Genomic DNA, 22800 nt, shown 5'->3' with positions numbered 1-22800 from the left:
TCAAGAAAGGTGGGTCACTATGACTTTTATTCTCCACGTTTTCTTTTGCAATATTTTTGTACAAGTGACTGACCAAAAGCTAGTCTATTTCATATACAGTTCACCTGCATCTGAAAGATATTTCCTCTCTTGTTGTCAGGTTTCATCCACATTTGGTATAAACCTGTTTTAGCCTTGTTTTTTTTTTAAGGTTTTTTTTTTTTTCACACTGATCTTGCAAATATTAATTTATGCTTTGCCGTTTTCTGCAATTTACGGCTGTTTGCAAGAGGTGTTAATGGTTGAATTGTGAATCAGACAAGTCAGTCTGATGAGGCAGTTTATCAAGTACAGTTACTGTGATGATTGAGCTACTTGGTTGGGTGGAGGGAATATCTACCTGTTTGTCACTCCATTTTCAAGTCTCAGTGGAAGACACTCTGCACTGCAGAGCTTATCTCCCAACAGCAGCTGTATTCACTGTACCGTCCCTGCTCTCTAACTTATTTATATTTTCAAGGGCCCTTGATTGCCATTTATTTATCTGTTAACCCCCCCCCCCACAACACAACACAAATTATTATTTTTTTGTTGCTCTTTCATTCAGCATTATATTTCTTTTTTCTTTAAGGTAAATATTCTGTTCTGTCTCTTTCAGACACTCGTCCACACAGGACATTTCTCCTGTGTCTCACTATCATCCCAGCATGCCTTGGGATACTGCCTCCCTCCCTGCAATGTTTTAATTACTTTATCCCTCGTTTCTCTCATCCCCCTCTCCTTCACTTCATTGCCCCGAGCTGCTCCTCATTCCTTTTAATTAATCCACACAGATTTAGACACCTTCACCCTGCTACGCACACACGCACACACGCACACACACACACACACACACACACACACACACACACACACACACACACACACACACACACATACAAACATACACGACAATCTCTAATAAACAAGGAACAACTTTTAAGTGATCTATCTTCACTTTGAAAGTCTCCCCCCAGAGACCGAGCTATACGCAGGTTTACTATTTTAAACCGGGCTCTGTTTTCATGCTGCTGTGCTTGGTTGTACGCAGGGCTCAAGTGGAAGTATGCAGATGTTGGAGACAGAATTCTCAGCGACTCTGGAAGAGATGGTGTCACTTCACCTCCACCACCAGAAGAGCATCCCAGCATTCCTGTCTGCGGTGACCCTTGACCTCTTCAGCCGACAAACCACCATTTGACCATATAATACGTCACAGTGACCCCCCCCCCCCGCTGCAAAAAAAAGAAAGAAAAAAATTGTATGCACCAGGTAAAGTATATACATTAAAATGCCCTGTTACTTTGCAACAAAAACACAAATTAACTCCTCTGGAATATTGTGGACAACACTGGTGCACACTTACATGTTTATGCTGTCACATCAGAATAGTGTCAGGAAAGCGCTTTCCAAATTAATACCTCAGTGTCTCAAGCACACTGAGTTTTAATTAAGAAACAGTCCTTGCAGGCCTGTGTTTGATATTTTGGTTGTCTTGGTCCATGCTTTTAGTTGTTTTTACTTGCTCTTTGTTATGGTGAACTCTGTAGTCTTACTTATATTCTGCCTCTTCAGCTTCTCTCTCAGATAGCCTCCTTTATAAAATTGCTTAGAAACGTTGCGTTTACAACCAAATCCAAGCCCATAAAAATGATGCTGATAGTTATCATGGCAGTTATTTTGCCCCCCCCCCTTTTTTCTGTGCGATATTAAAACTTATCTTGATCTTATAAATGATGATATACTGAAATTGAGGATGTGGTGTGTGCTTTCTTTAAACAGTCATTTTAACTTTCTTTTTGTTTTTGCTTTTTAACCCATATTTTATGGTAATAAATATGAAAATGGATCTAAGTTTTAACTCAAACCCTGAATTTTTTTTTCCCATATTGACTGAGTTAAACCCTCATCTTGTGTGTGCTTTTGTGTATGATGATGCGTTCTAAGAAGAATGTGAGGACAGGCAAACAACCTTCAAAGCAACAACAGAAGAAAAGCTGAGAAACTGGGCAACAGGTTTTATTGAATCACCCCTCAAACAAAGGGGGGATTCAATAAAATGGTTGGAAAAATAAAAGAAAGGGAACAGAGAGTAAAGCCAGTTGTCGGCAACAATATAAGAAGTGCGGGTGGTGCAGCCGTATATATTACGCTAGAAAACAATGTCATGTGTACGCCCTATAGTGTCTTATTTTACCAGGCTGCATATCGGCAGTACAATACAAGCCTCTGTTTTATTTATTTATTTTGACTTGGAAGTAAAAGCTGGTGCTACCTAAATGGTAATTCAATGGCTTTTTTTTTTAAACACTCAGTGATATCTGCAAAATGTCCCCCTTGCAGAGGTGTGGAGAGGGGAGTAAATGTTAGAAAACAGCGTAATGCATTAGAGATTCAAGTCAGTTTAAAAAGCCCTTAGCGCAAGTTCCGTTGAGATGACCTCACTTTCAGCATTTGCCTCATCTTTCCCGGCCACCCGTCTTTGACGTTACGTCGGACTACAAGTCTTGTACTTTTCAGTCAGACTAACTTTTGGGTGCAGAAGTTTCCTCTGCGTTTTCAACATTCACATTGGCATTTTATGGCCTGTTTGTGCTGTTTACACGTTCTTCAGCTTTTCGTCTCTCGAGGTGATTCCATTTTTTTCAGTCGCTTCAATCCAGATTTCTAGAAAATCACAAATGTAAGGATTTTTTTTGGGGGGGGGGGGTCCGGGGATCAAGGTTTCTAATTGTAACTTCACAAACTAATTCTGTTCATCAACCTGGTGTTGTAACTAAGTGTTCAAAATATAATTCAGACCTTTCACCCAGGGTTCACCTCTCTACTCCTTCCTTCTATAAGTGTTTTCACTGAATAGTTTACAAACCGTGGTTCCATTTCAAGTTAATAAAATTTTGTCCACATAATATTTCCACAAAGCAGTTATGTCGTCTGGTTTCAATTAGACTAGGAGAAGCCACAGCTGAACTCCATAACTTCAGAAACTGGGTTGTCGGTCATGACCGTCTTTCTCTTTACACATCAGCCCTCTCAGTTTTTGTTTCTGGTTTTTTTTTTTACAACATAATTGTATGTAGAATTGGCTGGTTCCCTGAGTTACAGTGTTGAAGCACAGCTAACGGATGCCGCGAAGAAGTTTTGTATAATAATTTTTGCATCTCCGAATGTGTGAATATGAATTGTTTGAATGTTTGCTAAGTTGCATGCTAATGTTTGAATACTCACGTTTGCAGTTTTTGTAACACATGGGGCTGAAAATAAATACATTTTGTTGTACATTTTCTTTCCATTATTACAGTTTTCACATTTTACTGTAAAAGGGATGGAGCCGTACTGAATTGCAAAATTCATAATATTGTGATATTTGAAATATCGTGACACATTGAAACGAAGCTAAAATATGGTTGCAGCATTGAATGACTTGGTGTTATATTCTTTTAATATTGGTGGCTTTAGTTGAGATCTGATTTCACTAATATTTTCATTTTGTCTTTGTGTAACACGTTGCCAGATGCCCTTCATCATCAGTGTCCCTTAACACGCGATCCTTCATCTGTTAGTGGCAGCAGCTTCTCGTTCACAGCCTTTTATTAGCTAATTTATTATTTTTGTGATTTAGCAAAATTTTGTCAGTAGCTGATCAATTTATGTACCTCATATTAGCTGTGCATTAGATTTTTTTTCTTTGCCCTCCAACCGTTAATCCTTTAATTTCATCTGTTTTTACCTTTGCCTTGTTATGAGTTACATTACCTTTTCTGTGTGTATGTTAGCCTGGAAACCAAACAAACTCTCAAATGCTCATTAGTCCGGCTGCTCTCAGCTCATTTCTGATTCCCAAGGGGCGTTATCAACGGGCGCAGACCAAAACGCCTCTGGACGCAATTGGATAGACCGACAACCAATCAGTGCAATGGAACGTGTGACGTCGCGCTTTAACTTTTGCCAAACCCTGTCGGAAGTACGGCGAAGACGTCTTTCTTAACAACAAAAAGTTTGTTTATTTGTTTCTTCTTTTAGATAAAATACGCCATCCAGCTCGTTTATTACTGTCGCGATGGTGGATTCAACAGACCATTCCCCATCAGCCGCAGCTAACGGTGCTCCGCTCTGTACGTCAGCGTTATTTACCCCATCCACCCACCCACATTCCGGGAAGACCCGCCCCTACTCTGCCTCTGATTGGCTAACCCTATCCCTAGTAGCCAATCAGAGGCAGAGTTCCCGGAATGCGGGTGGGGAGAAAAAAATAAGGCCCTCGTATCAAACCTGCCCTATATTAGATAAACGATTGTGATTGGCCCAACCCGGACCAGGTCGGCTGGAGATGTCTGAACGGGAGGGTGGCCAGACGTATCTGCCAGCGCAAATGTAAAACATGAGCTCCCAGATCCAGCTGGTTCCCAGGCTATGTGTATGTGGGAGGGATGCCCAGGTTTGAAGGGTATTTGGCACCCGTACATTTTAACGTTATGTCTTATAATGGGATCACTGCCAAAACGTGGGAGTTGGGAGTATCAACCATTGTGTTCTTGCAAGAGTGGTTCTGCAGATCAAATTACTTTGCCACAAAAAGCTGTCACTTTAAACCAATGTAACCAAGACACTCCCAGCTGAGTTACAAGACAAAACCTGAATAAGATATGGGAAAAAAAGAAGCAAGGTTGCATCCAAAGACGGACGAGTCGATGAGTCATGAGGAAGATAATGGCAAAACATGAGCCCTTAGAGACAACATGTTGAAGGTTGTATTTCTATGACGGACAAAAGGGGGGGGGGAGTTTGTACCTGCCTACTATTCACTCAGCTATGCCAGTCTTTGCTTTTCGAACCTCTCCTTCGCTGGCTGCACCCTGACCTCATTCTCTCCACCCATTCATTGCTTTATCTCTATTTTATCATCCCATCATCTTCCAGTCCAAACAATTAGAACAGCCCCTGATATCCCATCATATATAGATGAGGTGGTCGAATGAAGCTGACAAATACCAAGGGTGAGTTGAATAACTGCGTCTCTCTCTCTCTCTCTCTCTCTCTCTCTCTCTCTCTCTCTCTCTCTCTCTCTCTCTCTCTCTCTCTCTCTCTCTCTCTCTCTCTCTCTCATCACTCACTCACTCACTCACACACACACCTGCACACAATGATCTTTATTAGGTGATAAACACATTTGAAAGGACTATATTTTAAACATCTGCAGTCAGAAAAACGGTTCCGGAGTCTTAAAATAATTTAGCACCTATGTTTCTGAGGGACACACGGTTTCTTTTCTTTTTCTTCTTTGCCCACACAGAGAAATATTGATAAATGAGACCCACCGAGAAGAAACATCCCCACTACAGAGGAGTTTGTCTCAGCTGGAAGCCACGGAGGCTTAGGAGATGGAGAGAGAAGAAGAAGACACCGCACGGGAGAGGACCTGTCACTTTTCTTTCATGTGCCTCCTCTGCCCGCCTATCCTGTCAACACTAATCTCTCTATTCTCCTCACGCCACTCCTGGAAAATTCCACATCCCATCTCGGTTGTCCATCTCTCCTTCACTCTCGCGTCCGTCCTCTTTCTTCCTTCTTTGATTTTGTCCCTCTCCCTAAGGAGTCAGCACAGAGAGAGAGAGGGGGAGAGAGAGAAGCTGTCATGGTTTGGTTTAGATCTGAGCTTATTTTGCCGTCTTCCCTTCGAGCACAAACAATGTGATACTGTATCTCGCAGTGCAGGAGTGTGTGTGTGTGTGTGAGAGAGAGAGAGAGAGAGAAAGTGAGCGAGAGAGAGAGAATTTGTGCCGGAGCGTTCAGGTGGAGATGAAACGATGTGGATGCAGTAACTGAAGCCTTTTACTCCTCTCTTGGATCATTTCAGGCTTTTTGCACATTGTCCCCTTGAGGGTACATGGTGTTTGTAATGACTAAATCAATTAAAAGTATTGATTTTTGTGGGAGAGGAGGATTCCCACCTGGTGTCTGTGTCCTAATGCATAATGATTAGACTGATAACTACTCAGACACCCACACACCTTAACACACGTTCTCACCCACTGCTCATAACACTTCGTCTAAAGTGTGTGTGTGTGTGTGTCTGCGTGACTGTGTCTGTATGTGCATGTTTGTGTGTGCATGTGTGTGTCTGCATGACTGTCTGTGCGTGTGTGTGTGTGAGAGAGAGAGAGACTGTGCATGTGTCTGCGTGTGTGTGTGTGTGTGTGTGTGTGTGACTGTCTGTGCATGTGTGTGTGTCTCCGTGACTGCGCATGTGTGTGTTTATGCATGTCTGCATGTGTGTGTGTGTGAGACTGCATGTGCATGTGTCTGCATGATTGTGTATGTGTGTGACTGTGCATGTGTCTGTGCATGTGAGTTTCTGTGTGTGACTGTGTGCATGTGTCTGTGCATGTGAGTGTCTGTGTGTGACTGTGTGCATGTGTCTGTGCGTGTGTATGTGTGTGCGTGTGTGTGTGTGTGTGTGTGTGTGTGTGTGTGTGTGTGTGTGAGGGCGAGACAGCGACGGTCTGGTTCGTTGTGACTTTGAGGCAGCAGTATGTGGGTCAAGGCCAGTGTTATCAAGGGAACCTGTGATTGGTGATTATACCCTTCAGCTAGCTCTGCACTTTAACTTGATAATATACCTTAACACAAACCCTACTGGCAATGGGTGTGTGTGTGTGTGTGTGTGTGTGTGTGTGTGTGTGTGTGTGTGTGTGTGTGTGTGTGTGTGTGAGTGCGTGCGTGCAAAAGGTATATTTTTGTGGGGAGGATTGCTTATGTATGCAAATGGTGTCAAGCAACCCGTAGAAGTCAATCATGTGAAAGTGTAATAGATTGATTTTCCAATGCCTCTCCCGTTGTGTGTGCACAGTATTCTTTAGTTTCTTCTTTTCACAAACTTGAGCCGCACTGACGTGATGCTTATCGGTGTTGGTTGACAGCGTAAAATACCGTCTTGTCTTGTGTAAACTTTAAGGGATAAAAGTTAAAACAAATGCAGTACATGTATCATTGGACAAAGTTCTGCAGATGAGTTAGCTGGTTAGATCTCATCGCACATCCTTTTTCTTTTTCCTTTGTAAACCCACATTGAAGTAGGACGTATAAGGTGCTGATGCATGCTCAATAACGCGTCAGGCCAGGACTCCGCAGTCTACACCCATCTACAGGCCAGAGGCCACTCTTTCGGGGATGAGGATTTGCACATCCTTGATAGGGAGGAACGCTGGTTTGAACGGGGAGTCAAAGAGGCCATCTATGTTAAGAGGGAATGACCATCCCTAAACCGGGGGGGGGGGGCACTAAGTGTAAATCTCTCACCATCTTACAATGCTGAGATTGCAACAATCCCCAATCCTCTGTGAATAGTACACATGATCAGTGGTCACACACATATTTGCATATGAAACCGGTTGTTGGTTTCGGTCGTTGGCCACAGTATTATACTGTATTGTTTATAAGGGTGGGGATACCTGCAGTAACACGGGGTTCAAGTCCCCGTGTTAGCTCCGACTTGGTCAGCTTTCCCTACAGACACAATTGGCTGTCTGCAGGTGGGAAACTGGATGTGGTATGTGTCCTGGGTGCTGCACTAGCGCCTCCTCTAGTCGGTCGGGGCGCCTGTTCAGGGGGGAGGGGGAACTGGGGGGAATAGCGTGATCCTCCCACGCGCTACGTCCCCCTGGTGAAACTCCTCACTGTCAGGTGAAAAGAAGCGGCTGGTGACTCCACATGTATCGGAGGAGACATGGTAGTCTGCAGCCCTCTTCGGATCAGCAGAAGGAGTGGAGCAGTGACCGGGACGGCTCGGAAGAGTGGGGTAATAGTCCGGGTACAACTGGGGGGGGGGGGGTCCTGTCTGTCTCAGCAGTTGAGGGTGCACTTTGCAACTTACTGCCAAAGTCCTTCATCCTTGGAGCCTTTGTCTGCGTTGTCTTCATCATTTAGAACATCATTAGAACGCTACACAGCAGGTTCAATAACCAATTCCCTCCTCTGGTGTTGTAAAGTCACATTCAAATGTTAACATGGTTAAAGCGAGCTGCTTTGGAAGAGTGTTTTACTCCATCTTGGAAAGTGGGACTTGTTAACAGTTGCTGCCTGTCCACCTGATTCACATAGTATATTTTACGGCCGTTGTTTTTGCCGGTGAAAGCGGGCAGGGCCCGAGGCGGCTCCGGTATCACTGCCAGAGCAAGAGACTGGCAGCTCAGCTAATTAGAGCCGTTTTAATTTGCACTCTCTTGATCTCTCGTCTTTGACTCTTTCAACCTACAAGACTGCATGTGTGTTTGTTTGTGTGTGTGTGCGGCACATGCATTAGCCTAGCATCACCTCGTATAGCAACCGGGAAAGGTCAGCTTGGTGCATGGCAACAGAATATGCCACCCTCGTCGAGGTCCTCCCAGATTTCCCCGTCCTCTTTCGCTCGTCCTTCCAACAAATCCAGTCTCTCTTTCCCCCCTCTACCATTTCCCATCGCACAACTCTTTTACTTAATCTACCCGCTCGCATAAGCAGTAGTTTCAGGGTCAATGGCCGCCGCTCTGGTACCCAAGTACTCATGCGGTCAGCATCCTTGTTTTAAAATCTAACACGATTATGCTGAATATGCTGGTTTTAAACATCTTTTTTATTTGCCAAGGATTTAAACAAGCAAAAATCAGTGCCCTGTGTGTTGTACTTTTGCCTCTTGGTGGATTGGCCCCATGACATGTTTAAACAGGAGCCGGCCACACGTTCAAACTGTTAAAGAGAATATAACCGCTGACCTAATAAATCATAAGTCATGTTGTTCCCCTCACAGCCAGCGTCGACCTTTGCACACTGTTCTCCCTATGCTGTGCCGTACATTATTCATGCCGCTTGGCCAATCTCATATGTGTGTGTGTGTGTGTGTGTGTGTGTGTGTGTGTGTGTGTGTGTGTGTGTGTATTGTGGAAAGTGAACTTCATCCCCTGGTAGGGTTAATGATAATGAAGTATTTGTTAATACAGCAGCGAGGATGTTTCCCCGATATCAACCCCTATCATCACGCCTTATCACGCTTCCCCTCGTTCGGTTTGCGAGACCATATTAGACTGGGATCTTTGAACAAAGAGAGTCTAATTCCCGTTTTCCAAAAAAAAAAAGGGGGGGGTTATTTCACTGAAAGGACCCCTGGGGCTCAGAGAGAATTCAAAAAACTTTGAAACCGAGCGAGGAGCCATATCTCCAAATCTACTTTCATCTCCCTTTGCCCCCATTCTTAATACCTGCTCCTTATTTTTTTCTCTCCCCACCCCCATCACTCTTCTCTCGTCCTCGCCGAAGTCGTCGGTGAGGACGCTACGAGGGGGGGGGGGGCGTTCTTGTCTCTGCTCAGCCATGCATTAGTGTGCAGGGCCGCAGCGCAATGGGGGGGAGACAGAGTTTGGTCGTTGCAGCTCCGCGAGTGCTCTGTATTACGTGTCTGACAACCGCTTGTATCATAAACTGTGTGGCGGGGGCAGAGCTGGAGGCCTCCACTCTGCTGTGTGTCAGAATGCTTTGATAAGGCCACATCCAGAAAGGGCACTTGCTCAGCCACCGAGCCTCAAATGTTGACTCCGGTTCTCTGCAACGGTGTGCAGCAGTAATACCATTTGTTGTTTGGTTTGCCCTTTGCAGCTGCCCCAGCGGGTATAAGAAGGAAATCTGTCCTTCAGACTGCCAGGAGTGCTCTTTAACAAGCTGTTGTGTGTTATAACTGGGATGGGGGACGCTTTCGCAGAGCTGCACGTCATACGCAATTAGAGGGCTAATTCTGAATGATTGAGAAAAGGCTCTTAATTCCACGAGCCTCAAATTGAATAATTTCAGCTCTCGTGTGTGTGAATGAGAACCCTTCGTATGTGCACTGCTATTCATGCCACGCACACACCAGTGAGCGCATGCATGCAAGAACCAAACATGCTACACACACACTTGTTGGTATGAGAGTGGTAGAGGGGCTAAAAGAGGGTGATGTGAGGTGTCCGGGAGGAAGAGCAACAGTGATGAGACGGATGATGTAAACATAGACACAGATAAAACTCACCATATGTGGTTCACACAGTCTTAATTGAAGGGCCCCCACCTGCGGCCCCTAAGCCATTCACACGGTGTGTGATAAGAGGTAACGAAACCAACGAGTGTTGCATGGAAGCTGCTTCCTCAGGCGATTCGGGGAGGATTGGACGGCGACGCTCCTGTAAATGACTCCTCCAACCCTGATGAATCCAGATGGTGTTTTCACCCAGAAAGATAAGCCCCTGCTAGTGCAGCCACACTGCCGGACTGTGTGTTTGTGTTTTGTTGTCCTCCTACAGTATCGGATGTCACAACAAATACAGGCGAGAGAACGTAAAAAGATACAGCTCCCCCCATTTTTGCACCACAGATGATCTGCGAGCAATAGGCGTACCTCCCCCCCCCCCCCGCCTCTGAAACTGCTCAGCATAAAGGTTTATGGTGAGGTTTATGCAGCGGGACCATACAGAAAGCCAGGCGTTGCCGAAAAGCAGCAAGTGTGTTCAGTCAAGCTCAGGAATCAAATCCTCTTACAAAACAAAAAGAAACTCTTGTTGTTAGCAAAAGGAAACCAACCCAGTACAAATCAAACTGGGCCTGCTTGGCCCACAGAAGCCTTAAGCTGTAGTGACAACACACGGGCCTCCGTGTCCCTGAAGATGCTCCCCACACCGGGTGTGTAGTCACTCGCTGAAGAGGGACGTCTCCACATTTCCTGAGTCTCCGAGGGTTTCAAATTCCCTTTTTTTTTTACCCATTTGAAAACAACTAAGTTTTTAATCATCCTCGATTCATCTATGCAGCAATTTAGAGTCGGACAACTCTCGGGAAACGGGGAAAGGAAAAAAAACCCAAAGCATTAGCATCGTATTTCAATTTCGATTCATCACACATCCCATATCCGCTCTCTCTCTCTCTCACCGCTCTCATTTTGTTTTGACTGGTGGTGCCGCTTTTTGTGTGTGTCAGAAACCGTGTTGCATAGGGATTACACAATATTCTAAACAGTATTAAAGCACACGTTTAACTGCAGGCCCTACATGTAGCCAATTAGCATTCACAATTACTGATAGTTATGTTTGAATTACAGCTGATTGTTTTGTGTGACCATTTAATGTTTGGGTAAAAGTGAAGTTAGATCCCACAGGATTTCACGGCAAATCACCCCCACACTGTGCAGAGCGTCAGTGAATGGCATTAAGCATGTTACGCATAAAAGGTTAGACGTGTGCATTTCCCCAGACGTCGTATTTCACTCCTCCAAGTGAGATGCATTACTTGGCGGTCTTGGAGAAAATGAGGCAGCCAGGAATTCCTAACCGCTTATAAATATCACCACATCGGAGTGATAAATCAATCATGTGATTTGGTTTCAGCAGACATGCACGGCATGGCTGCAGTGATCTTCTGGCGTTGGAGCCCCAACAGTTTGGGGTGGCCGCATGTGACCATTCATCCGCAGCTGCACATATGGGGTTTTTTCAACAGTGGTGCATGTGTTTGTTTGTGTGATAATCCACAGCTTTTGTGGCCTCGGTGCTCTCGAGCTCAGTGGTCGGTTGTCTTTATATTGGAAACGCACATCCCGTTGCAGCCGAACGCTGGAGGCCGGGACTTCTCCAGGAAAGGAGGCAGTGAAGGAAATGCTATTTTATTGTGCTTATTTTAATTTTTGACAAAAAAAAAATCTAACAACAACAAAAAACAACACTTTAGAGATCCTATAAGCTCTCGCTCTCTCTCTCTCTCTCTCTCTCTCTCTCTCTCTCTCTCTCTCTCTCTCTCTCTCTCTCTCTCTCTCTCTCTCTCCTCTCTCTCTCTCTCTCTCTCTCTCTCTCTCTCTCTCTCTCTCTCTCTCTCTCTCTCTCTCTCTCTCTCTCTCTCCCAATCAATCCATCTATAAATCGTTCTCTCCTCTATAAAAGTATAGCATAGGCTTCTTCTTCTGTTTTTTTTTCGTTTTTTTTTCCCGGCAACTTGCTCCATTGTCGTTGGATCCATTGTCACTCGGACCTCTGTTCTCTGCTTTCGATGCATCGATTACTCTAAAACACAGTTTTCCCTTCGTCTTTAAAGAGATGCAGAACCCGTTCGGGTCACTGTTGATCAGTCCCATTGACCATCTCATTATTGTCTGATTGTAGACATGCACCGCTACTCTCCAACACATGAAAAATACAGGCCATTGTTCATAAACAGGAGAAAGAAGAAAAAGAAAAAAACAAAAACCCAAAAAAAACCAAAAACAAGTAGTTTAAATACATCGCTACATTGATATTACTGTTATTCAAAGAATGCTCAAGTGAGGCTCAAGAATCAAGCAAATAGAAAACGGCGAACAAGAATGTATTACATAGAGAAACCAGGAAAATACCGATCTCAAAGCAATGCTCGAGTTAAAAAGAAGGAAGAAAATGTAATGTCTTAAGGCTGTTGTTTAGTTAAAGCCACAATCTGGGAGGTCAAGCCAAGCTCATTACTTGCCCACTGAAACCGAGGTGGGATTGGGTGGGATTGGGCCGTGGCCTGTCCGTGGGACCCGTGTCGTAGCTTCTGCTGTGCAAGGGAACAAAACGGCCTCGTTACCATTCGAGTGACTGTCTCGCAGCGCTACGAACAGCCGCGGTGGTTTCACTCGCCCACGATTATGGCTTTAGCTGGGCTTAATGACTTTTGAGCATTCCACACTCGTTAGTAGAGAAGAACATGTTTTATACAGTGTTTCCTTTCACCGGTGACCTTCTCGCAGACAGGTCTGCTGCTGCTAATGTGTTTGTCGTTTGTACCAAGGTTAGGGTCAATTCATTTTCAATTCACGAAGCAAACCACGGATTCAATTCATTACCAAAATAAGCCTTTCTTTTATACGTCTTCTCCTTCTTTCTTTTTTTTATAGGTGAAAAGACTTGAGATTTCGTCTATTCATTCAAATTTGAACGAATCGAAATGGTCTTGACCCCATCCCTGTTTCACTTAGTACTAAAATGAGATATTTTAGAACAACTTCATAACAAAATGAACAGTAGTCTTTTTTTGTTTGTTTGTTTGTTTTGTTTTTTTGTTTTTTTTTGTATCATTACAAGTCTCCCCTTTGTAGGTTTCCAGTCCTCAGAGAGGCTGCGGATATGCTGCCATCTTTACCGCACTAGCAATGCTGCTAATGCTCCCTCTCTGTGTAATTTACTCTATTAGAAACTTCTGGAGTTCAGTCTCTTTGCTATTTCAAAAAGTAGCAATCATTTCCTTCAAATGGAAAACACAATGCCTATGGCCACTTTTTTTTTCTTTCTTTCTTTCCAGCAGCCATTTCGTGTTTCATCCTGCTAAGATCTTTTCGGAGCGCTAATAGTCCCTTGTTTGTCTGAGGCTGTGGGAGACAGAAGTGGCCTGTGGTGAGAAACCAGTGGCAGGCTGTCCGTCAGACACATCAAGACACTGTGTTGAACATAGCTTGTCCAGCAAAAACAACAAAAATAAAATAAAATAAAATAAACCAGCTAATAAACAGTTTTATTACACAAAGAATACATTCACTTGTGTGTGTGTGTGTGTCTGTGTGTGTGTGTGTGTGTGTGTGTTCTGAAAAAGTTACTATAGGGATGATAGTGTATAAATATTCGGGGCCAGGTTCGGGGCTACAAGAGTAAATCTGATACCACAGTACTTTGGTCTTCGAAATGTTTGGCGGCGAGGAGAAGGAGCAGTAAGCCAATGGCAATGGGGTCTTTTGTGCAAATTGTTTTGTGTTTGGCAAAATGAACTGATATGGAGGGGGGGGAGAGTTCTGTAAAATGGTCGTATTCAAAATCCCTCTAAATACTTGTCTATAATCAAGTTTGCTTGGCACAGTGGCACCACAGTGGAACCAGAGGACTCCAACGAGTCAAAACCTGGGAGATGGGAGGGGGGAAAAAAGAAGAAGAAGAAGAAGAAGAAGAAGAAGAAGAAGAAGAAGAAGAAGAAGAAGAAGAAGAGGAAGGGATGAACTGTCGATGGAACAGTGAAGCTACAGTGTATAGGAAAGGGAGCTGAGAGTTTTGAGTCTTTCCTAAAGAGTCGGTTTTTTTGATTTTGAACAGTGCAGATATGTATCCCCTGTGGGAGCTGAAGACATTCATCGAAGATCAGAATTTTTTTTTAGTTCGATTTCAAAATAAACACACGTCACCGCGAGTGAGCGAGTAGGTAACTAACCTGGGAGTGTGGCTTCAGAAAAGTCTGAAAGATTTCAAAACGGTGTTATACAAACTAAACAGTCACCTCTGTTGCAAATATAGAATCTCTCTCTCTCTGTCTCTCGCTCTCTCTGGGTCTTCTGTACAGCGTTCCATCTCTGGAGGGGTGAGGAGCGGTGAAATGTTGCGGGGTTTACCGAGAGAAAGACAAGTTTCTTTTGCACACAGCAGAGCACATTCCTCTTGGCGGGGGGGGCTGAGAGTGTCCGCGTCCGTCAACATGGTGCCGCCTCGGCCGAGAGGCTCAGAACAGTCAAAACACAGTTACACGACGGAGCCATGCCATATTCAAATGATAGAATATTAATGAGGAGGATCATAATTAATAAGAAGACTAGGAATAATAATTGTAATAGCAATAACAACATATCATTCTACCGCTTAGAAAAAAGATAGTGGAGAGGAGGGGCGGGGGTCCCCCTTGGATGTTGGATGATTTGGCACGTTATACTCATTGTCTGGTGAGACCTACGTATTTCCAGCACAGTCCATCCTTATAGTTGCCTGGCTGGCCATCCAGAGTGTACTCCAGTGATGCCACCCCCCCACCCCCCATCAGTCCAAGTCTGCTTGGTGTCATGGCAACATGTGTGGAGTGTGATGGAAAAACAGATTCCCTCAGAAAAAGAAGAGAAAAAAAATGTCCTCGTCTCTTGTAAGAAAATTTTCAATCGGTCCATTGCTCTAATGAGAAAAACACCGTTTGGTGAGGTTAATCTGCCCTGGTCGGTTGTAATGAGTGTCGGTCTGAAGGCAGATTAAAAGAGTAGGCAGGGCAGAACTGTTCAGGATGAGTTGCCCGGCCTGGTTTCTGTCTCAGGTTTTGTTGGTTTCGTTTTTTCCCCCATTCAAAATCTATTCTTAGTACAAACAAGCTACATAAGTCTGAGCTATAATCTCTATTACATTACAAAAAGTAATTCAGTCTTCATAAGTTATCTGATTTCTGTCGTTCAGTATAGTTGTTATCGTGTTAGTTTGGTCCATGTTCTCTGAAGCAAAGGCTTATGTTTGTGTACGGTATGTGCTGATGTGTGTCTTAATGTTTGGTGTGTGTTTGCATGTGTCCATGTGTGTTGTTTTAGTACATGTGTACAACTGGTTTTGTATCTTCAATATGTGTGTGTGTATTTACATATCTTTTTCGTACATGTCAATGTGCATGCGTGCGCATGTGTGTGTGTATGTGTGTGTGTTTACATTGTATGTATATGGTGTGTTGGTTTTTTCCATCTCTGGTGGATTCAGGCCTTCTGCTGTGCGGACACACCCTTCCAGTAGTCCAGTATGTCATGGAGATCCTCATCTTTGGCAAATTGCACCTTCCGCCTAAGCGCATGTCCCGCCGCCACGTATCCTTCATCTTCCATAGAAGCCTGCCGATGCCTCTTGCGATGCAATTTAAACCTCTCCCAAAGCCCCAGGGTTGGGGTGCAGAGGAGCCCTTCTTCCTCCTCATCTTCCTCTGGGCTGGAGCAGTAGCTGAGGTTATGATACTGGGGTGAGATGGGGTAGTGTGGGGACAGTTGTGAATAGGCCAGCTCTCTCTGTTTGGCCTGCCTGCTGAGAGTCAGCGGATCCAGGATGGAGGGCTTACGTCCCCCAGGGTGGTGGTGGAGCTCCTGCAGGATCTGAGGGTGGTGCTGCAGCTCTTGGAGGTGCTGCTGGGAGCCGGGGTAGGAGTGACGATGTTCATTATACTGACGGATTCTCTGGGCTTCGGCTCGTAAGATAGCTGCGGCCGGGGTGACCGTACGAATGGCGTCTCCCCCGCCGCCTCCTCGTTCTCCTCTCTCTCCTGGTGAGGTCCTTTCTATGTAACGAGTTTCAGAAGAGTGGTAGCCTCCCTCGGAGCGGAAGGAGCGGGGACTGCGAGCAGAGCCTGGGGAGGAGGAGGTGCTGGGCCGTTTGGAGGTCGATGGAGCCTCCATGCTGTGGTGGCGTTGCAAGGAGTGGTGGTAGCTTCTCCCTCTCTCCTCTCTTCCTCCTCTTCCTCCCTTATATACCGGTGAAAGGAACTCTCCTGTCCTTTCTCCTCTCTCTCCATCCTGCTCAGAGAGAAGCACAAGCTGTGGCTCAGCAGTTGACACTGCTCCTCCGCCAGCAGAGGAGGGGGACTTCATCCCCTGTTGAAAGGAGGTAGACTCAGACTTGAGAGCGTCTATACAGTTGTTGATGATCTGGTTAACTTTATCAACTTCTTTCGCAATGGTGGAGATCTCTGCCACAGAACCCTGGGGATTGGCTTGGGGGGACATCTCTCTTTCCCGCTCTCTCTCTCTTTCCCTCTCTCTCTCTCTGTCCACCGCTGACCCCCTGACTTCCATGTAGTTGAGTTTAGCAGGCTTGTGAGCCGGTGTTTCTATCACCTCCTGGAGCTTATATGGATCTATCTCTCCTCCCTGGGGTAAGTAAGGGATTCTGGATAGACTCTCCCCAGCTGTGAGCATCTGTTTTTGGGAAACGGACCCCCCTCCCCCTCCATCTATTTCTCCTCCTCCTCCATACTTGAGCTCTATCAGAGTCCTCTGTATTCTGCTCATCTTTCTCTCTTTTTCCTCCATCATCCTCTTTCTCCGCAGACAGTGGACGACCAGGCCCAGGAAAAGCAACATCCCAAACAGACAGCCTAGGATGGTCATGATGTAGTGGGTGGCCGATGACTCGTTGACTATCCTCTCCGTCCCCAGCCGGCGACCGGTGGAGATGGTCAGACAGGTGTGGTTGAAGCGCAGGGAGTTTCGTATGGATGCCACACAGTAGGTGTAGTCTGTATGAGGCTTTAAGTTATTTAACTCAATGTCCTCTTTCTGACTTTTCAGATTCTGGATGTCTGTGAAGAAGCTGTTGTTGTAGAGCACCAGGATGTACATTTTCCGGTAAGGATGCGGGATTTGAACCGTGATCACAGCACTCGAGTGCAACACCTGTTTGAGTTTCATAACGGGATTAGAATCAGAAAAGATAGGGCTTATGCTGATTGGTTCTTCTGGGGGCGTTCCAGAGGGACAATCATCCAGTCCACAGGGAGAGACAAAATCGGGTGGCAAGGTAGTGGATTCGGATAAGCCAATCACAAAGTACGGTGTCACACTACTACCATCATCTGTGCAGACAATACTGAGCATGTGCAAAGCATGGCGGTGGGCAGGCATGCGTGGGTTCTGGCTGAGGAGGTTGTAGCCAGAGAAACCCGCCGGCGAGTCGCACACCATCCTTTCATTGGTTCTGTTGGGGAATGCGGAAAGCCAGCGTAGGAAGCCCAGCAACTCACAGGAGCAGTTGAAGGGGTTGGTGTACAGTTCACAAGTGGTCAACTTACTGAGTCCGGAGAACAAATTACCATCCAACACCTGGATCCTAAGAGAGAAGCAGGAGGGGTCACAGATTTGAGCCATCACATGACAGCAGCTTTGAGAATGTCTTCGACAAACATACACAAACATACACAAATTCATGCAAGAAAACATGTAGATGTACTAACATAAACACACTTACATGCACCCATATAATCGCGCACACACAAACGCTCAATTATATTTACCGATTCATGGATAGGTCTATATTCTCAATGTTTGGGCATTCCCAGAAAGTGTTTGGGGTGACGGACTCAATGAGGTTGGCTTGCAGGTAGAGATACTGCAGCTTCCCCAGGCCTCGCAACATCCCCTCTGTCAGGTTCCTCAACTTGTTAAAGCCCATCTGGAGAACCTGGGGAGAGAGAGACAAGGGGGATTACTCTAATCTCCGAGGAGCCGGCCAGCACCATCAACTGGCAGCTGCAGGCAGGTAAGGTATGGTACAAAAAGAAAACACTTCAATACAATCCTTCAGCTTTTGCATGCCATTCTAAGCCTCTATGCTGTGTTGCATTTAGTCAGATCTCCTCTTGTTCACACTTTCCCTCCTGGTGAAGTTCCAGGACTTGTGGTTAGCACGCCAGCTCATTATGGCTCTGTTCAGCTCAGCTTGGAGAAAATATTTTTTTATTTTTGCTCCAACATTTCTGAAGTCAGAATGAGCGGGTGGCTTTTCTTCCTCCTGTGTATATGTGTGTGTATATGTGTGTGTGTGTGTGTGTGTGTGTGTGTGTGTGTGTGTGTGTGTGTGTGTGTGTGTGTGTGGGCACTGGCGTAAATATAGGTGGTGCAGCCGGTGCAGTAGCACCAGGGCCCGTCGCTAGGGGGGGCCCGTCAATATTTCTGCATGCATTGTCCTAGTCCAATGTTACGTGTCTGTTTTGAGCATGTGATGATAGCTTGCAATATCATTTACCTATCTAGCCTACCTAAGTAACGTTAGAAGAATAAAATCAAGCAAGCAAGCATGAGTTACACACATAAAAGTGGATGTAAAAAGAGGAAGGAGAGCAAGAAAAAAAGGAAAGCTGCAATGTGTGCTGCGTGCGTGCCAAACCATGCAATCTACCAGGTTTTGAGTCTGAAGTGTGCTCCCCTGTTACTGTCGAATGACAGGGCTATTAGCTATATTACAGCCTAGTTGCTTTGTTGACTGGTTTCATTGCCTTGTCGACTGATTTGATTTAGAGACCGTCTGTTTAGGTTTCCCAACTCTGTCCGTGGTGCGTCCGCTCTCCGTGGTTCTGAAGTGTAGCCAATCTTCGACGTACTGACCTTTACAATAACTAATCTGTGTAAACTTTGTCTGTTACTTTGATATTTCTATTTTATTTGTTATATTTTATGCTGTGAAGCACTTTGTGATTGTATATCTGTGAAAGGTGCTATACAAATAAATTACTAAAATTACTTACTAAACCCACCTATGGTGGTGGTGGTGTGTATGTGTGAGCGGGTGAGAGAGAGACGGGGGGGGGGTCTACGAGGGTTGCTTGCACCAGGGCCCATAATAAATATGTTACGCCAGTGTGTGTGTGTCTTTGAGTATGTGCATTCATACAGATGTGTGGGTGGGCACACAAAGGCACATGCACAGACATTTGCATTCACATGTTGGATGATAAATGTTTGCTTTCATGAGTGTTTTGTTTCACAAGTGCACCATATAGGGACATGTGTGTGCTCGTCATTTTGGCATGGCTAATTACCAACCTGCAGGTTGAATTGCGCTGAGAATGCTCCATCCTCCACATAGCTGATATCATTCTTGGTGAGGTTTAGGTAGGTGAGGTTGCCAAAGCGACTGAGAGAGGAGTAGTGGACCGACCTTATCTTGTTCTCATTCAGCCTCAGGTCCACAATAGTGCTGCGAAGACAGGTTTGGAGGGTTTACCTCGTGCTGCCAAGGAGAGTCTGAACATTTATGCTATTAAGAGGCCATTTTCTGCAGAGGGTTTATTACCTGTTTATATGGGCAGGGATGGCTTCGTATGGGGGCTGGTTCATGCTGCAGATAGCTAACCATACAAAGCCCTTTTCTCCTTCAATAAGCCAACAGTCAGCAGTGACCATTGGCAACCGCGGTATTGACAGCAGCGTGAGCCAATAGAGGAAGGATCTGGCTGTGGACAAGGCCACTGATGATGAAACTCTAGCCAATTTAGGGCCCGGTTGACCCTTTCCTGCCCCTTGGGCTACATGGGATGTCTTCACAATATCCATTGAAGAAAGCCGCTCAATGATATTTGCTCTTTAACCTTTACTCATGCAGGCTAATCCCATCGAGAAAGTGGATGAGGCTCGCTGGCTTGTTGATACGATCTAGGTATGCACTGCCTCTGTATAGCCTACTTCCTTAGTATCTTATCATCTGAAAAACTGCTTTAGTTGTAGCCAAAAACATAAAGCTTGTCTATTCTATGAATTCGTCTGGTGAAGTGGAGCAACAATCCTGTTGTATGTTCTGTGTATCTACTTCAGAGATAAAAAAGTCAAGTGAAATACAAACAACTGAGAAGAGGAATGTGTTCCCTCACTGGCAGTATGTGTGTAAAGCAATTGTAAAATTATGGGGTCATATTTGATATGTTATGTATAAATTGGCAAGTGAGACTGTCCTCTTCCCCATGCCAGATTGGCTGGTTCTCATATCCTCTAATGCCATCTGCATCTCTGATTGGACAAGCACCCCTTTTCTCTCTTCCTCATTGCTCACTGCTCTGTACTCAGAGTGAGAACTGGTCCCTAGAGAGAGAGAGAGAGAGAGAGAGAGAGAGAGAGAGAGAGAGAGAGAGAGAGAGAGAGAGAGAGAGAGAGAGAGAGAGAGAGAGAGAGAGAGAAAGAGAGGGGGGGAGCGAGAGATGGCAGAGTTAGTTATAAAGGACTCGCTAATGAAGCACAGTGCTTTATTTGAGATAGCAAAAAACTCGAGCCTGTAAGGAGCACAATGAATTTGAAGTAATTAGGTCTACATATATAACAATCTGATGTTCATACCCACCCCTACACACACACACACACACACACACACACACACACACATGCCCATGCATGTTCACAACAGCACACAGGTACTGAGGGCACTCCAATTAGCACATGTAAGTGCAGATGCAATTATGTATGCAAGTCCCCCACACACACTCAATACACACTCAATACACACTCAAACACACACTCAAACACACACACACACACACACACACACACACACACACACACACACACACACACACACACACACACAAGCACACAGACGCATGCACACACGCGCACACACACACACAAATATGCACATACACACCTCTGTCATCCTATTAGCTTCAGGGCCCTGATAGACCTGGGCTAAGAATGGCCACAGCACGGATACTGTATCTAATTAATTAATCTGCTCTAAATAAAACACTTCCTGGGAAAAAAGCATCTGATGTATGATAGAACAGAACAAGAGAGACAAGGGTTGGAGTGGAGGGGGAGGAGGAGGCTGGAAAGAGACAGAACGGAGAGCGGGAGGAGGAGGCGTTCGAGCTGGTACAGGGAGAATGGGATAAAGGCGCAATGGTGGGGGTGGGGGGGTCAAAGGGATTCTGTGTGAATAAGGGGAGGCTGCAGAGAGACAGAGAGAGAGAGACAGAGAGAGAGAGAGCAGGGATGTGGAGTGACTCTGTCTCGGGAATTTTTCAATAGCAGTCACTTTGTCCTCTCTTTGAGAGTCCTCCTCGGGGTTCTTCAACACACAAACAAGCAGGATGTGACATCACGGGGGATGAGGTAATGTCGGGATAGCGGGAAGGAACACTAGGTCCAGCCCTCATCACAAATCTGTCTTTCGCCCCCATCCCGTCACTGCAGACAGCAATGGGAGCAATGTGACGAAGAGGCACTGATGTGCACATCATGCGAAGGAGCGAGACTGAGAACAACACTTTTATAGATGAAATACACATCTGCTCAAATCCTATCGACTTCATTTACATTCTCATAAGTCATTCTGTGTGTGTGTGTGTGTGTGTGTGTATCACTGTGCACACACAGATATGTGTACACGTGTGTGTTTGAGTTTATGCGGGTGTTGATGTATGTGCAAGGAAGTTCCATCCAGTCAGCACAATCTATAATTGATGGTGAGACTTCCTCGCACGTAGAATGAGCCAAACTACCTAGCGAGTGAGGTCAACAGAAAAGGGGTGGGAATGGCTGCCAGCTACAGACCCATACATACACACACGCACACGCGCACACACTCTTACTTACATATACAAGCGTGTGTGCGCAGGAAAATATCAATTTTTGCTGACCCAGGGTTAAACTGAGGTACGTACACAAGCTGTTGAGGCGAGAGAAGGTGGAGGCGTACGGGGGGTGGGGGTGAGTTGGGACAGGGAGACCAAAGAGTTTAGTTAACAGGCGCTGACGGCAGATTTCTTCCTGACCTCTTTTTGTACTGAGGTACAATGAGTGATGTCGACTGAACGGCCAAGAGACAGAACAGAAGTGAATGGCGAGAGAGAGAGAGAGAGAGAGAGAGAGAGAGAGAGAGAGAGAGAGAGAGAGAGAGAGAGAGAGAGAGAGAGAGAGAGAGAGAGAGAGAGAGAGAGAGAAAGGGAGAGAAAGGGAGAGAGAGAGAGAGAGAGAGAGACAGAGAGAGAGAGAGAGAGAGAGAGAGAGAGAGAGAGAGAGAGAAAGGGAGAGAGAGAGAGTGCACAGAGGCAAGAAAAAACAAAAAAAACATGAAGTATAGAGGTACAGTAACAGTTACTGGCTGGCGCTTAACCCCTTTTTGTAGTACAGACACTTTTAGCAGCACATCCGATATGTGCAGAGGAAGATGTTGAGAAAGTGCTGGCTTCTTCTGCGTTTTGAATCATTTATCGCAGGCCCGGCCAGGCTCATGCCCTGAGTGTGTGTGAACATTGCCAGTTACTCTAACTGCAAAGGTGTAGTTCCACACTGAATATCAGTCATCATCGTGACCGGCTAGTCTTCTGCCAAGTCAAACATTCAAAGATTTATGAGGGATGAACCAATGTATGTAGGTCGTTTTGGGCTAAACTGGGCCTGTGAGTGTAACCCCCCCCCCCAAGGGTACCAAGTTCAGCGCCAACTTTGCTTTAAAAGAGGGCGGCATTTACAGTATTGTGGCTAATTCCCATCATACCTTGATGATGAACAGTCTATAGGTA

At 45.4% G+C, this 22800-nt stretch overlaps 2 protein-coding genes across 3 annotated transcripts in view; one reads left to right on the top strand and one right to left on the bottom strand.

Annotated features, from left to right (window-relative positions):
• The window catches only part of mad1l1 (mitotic arrest deficient 1 like 1), a 95005-nt gene extending 92305 nt beyond the window's left edge, over positions 1-2700 (top strand). For both annotated transcript variants that reach the window (XM_056279681.1, XM_056279682.1), the window contains exon 18: positions 1070-2700. In XM_056279681.1, coding sequence (XP_056135656.1) covers positions 1070-1219 — 150 coding nt within the window. In that variant the 3' untranslated portion in view covers positions 1220-2700. The remainder of the gene's footprint in view (positions 1-1069) is intronic.
• A 12805-nt stretch (positions 2701-15505) lies between these two features.
• LOC130112907 (protein ELFN1-like) lies at positions 15506-19843 on the bottom strand. The gene is made up of 4 exons (XM_056280430.1): positions 19584-19843; positions 19334-19487; positions 17806-17972; positions 15506-17621 (listed from the first exon to the last, which is right to left on the bottom strand). The coding sequence occupies exons 1-4, from the start codon at positions 19841-19843 to the stop codon at positions 15506-15508; spliced, it is 2697 nt and encodes an 898-aa protein (XP_056136405.1).
• Positions 19844-22800: the final 2957 nt, after the last annotated feature.

This window comes from Lampris incognitus, chromosome 5 (genome assembly GCF_029633865.1).
Source record: "Lampris incognitus isolate fLamInc1 chromosome 5, fLamInc1.hap2, whole genome shotgun sequence".
NCBI classification, from domain to species: domain Eukaryota; kingdom Metazoa; phylum Chordata; class Actinopteri; order Lampriformes; family Lampridae; genus Lampris; species Lampris incognitus.
The sequence above is the reverse complement of the archived record's forward strand: the minus strand, read 5'-3'. Positions and strand labels throughout refer to the sequence as shown.

What these genes read in the sequence shown, in the direction of transcription:
- LOC130112907 (XM_056280430.1), bottom strand. Translation starts at nt 19,843, where the DNA reads ATGGATATTGTGAAGACATCCCATGTAGCCCAAGGGGCAGGAAAGGGT. An exon ending in ATCCCTGCCCATATAAACAG is followed by an intron (nt 19,488 to 19,583) that starts GTAATAAACCCT and finishes CTGTCTTCGCAG; the next exon opens with CACTATTGTGGACCTGAGGC. An exon ending in CAGCGCAATTCAACCTGCAG is followed by an intron (nt 17,973 to 19,333) that starts GTTGGTAATTAG and finishes CTCTCTCCCCAG; the next exon opens with GTTCTCCAGATGGGCTTTAA.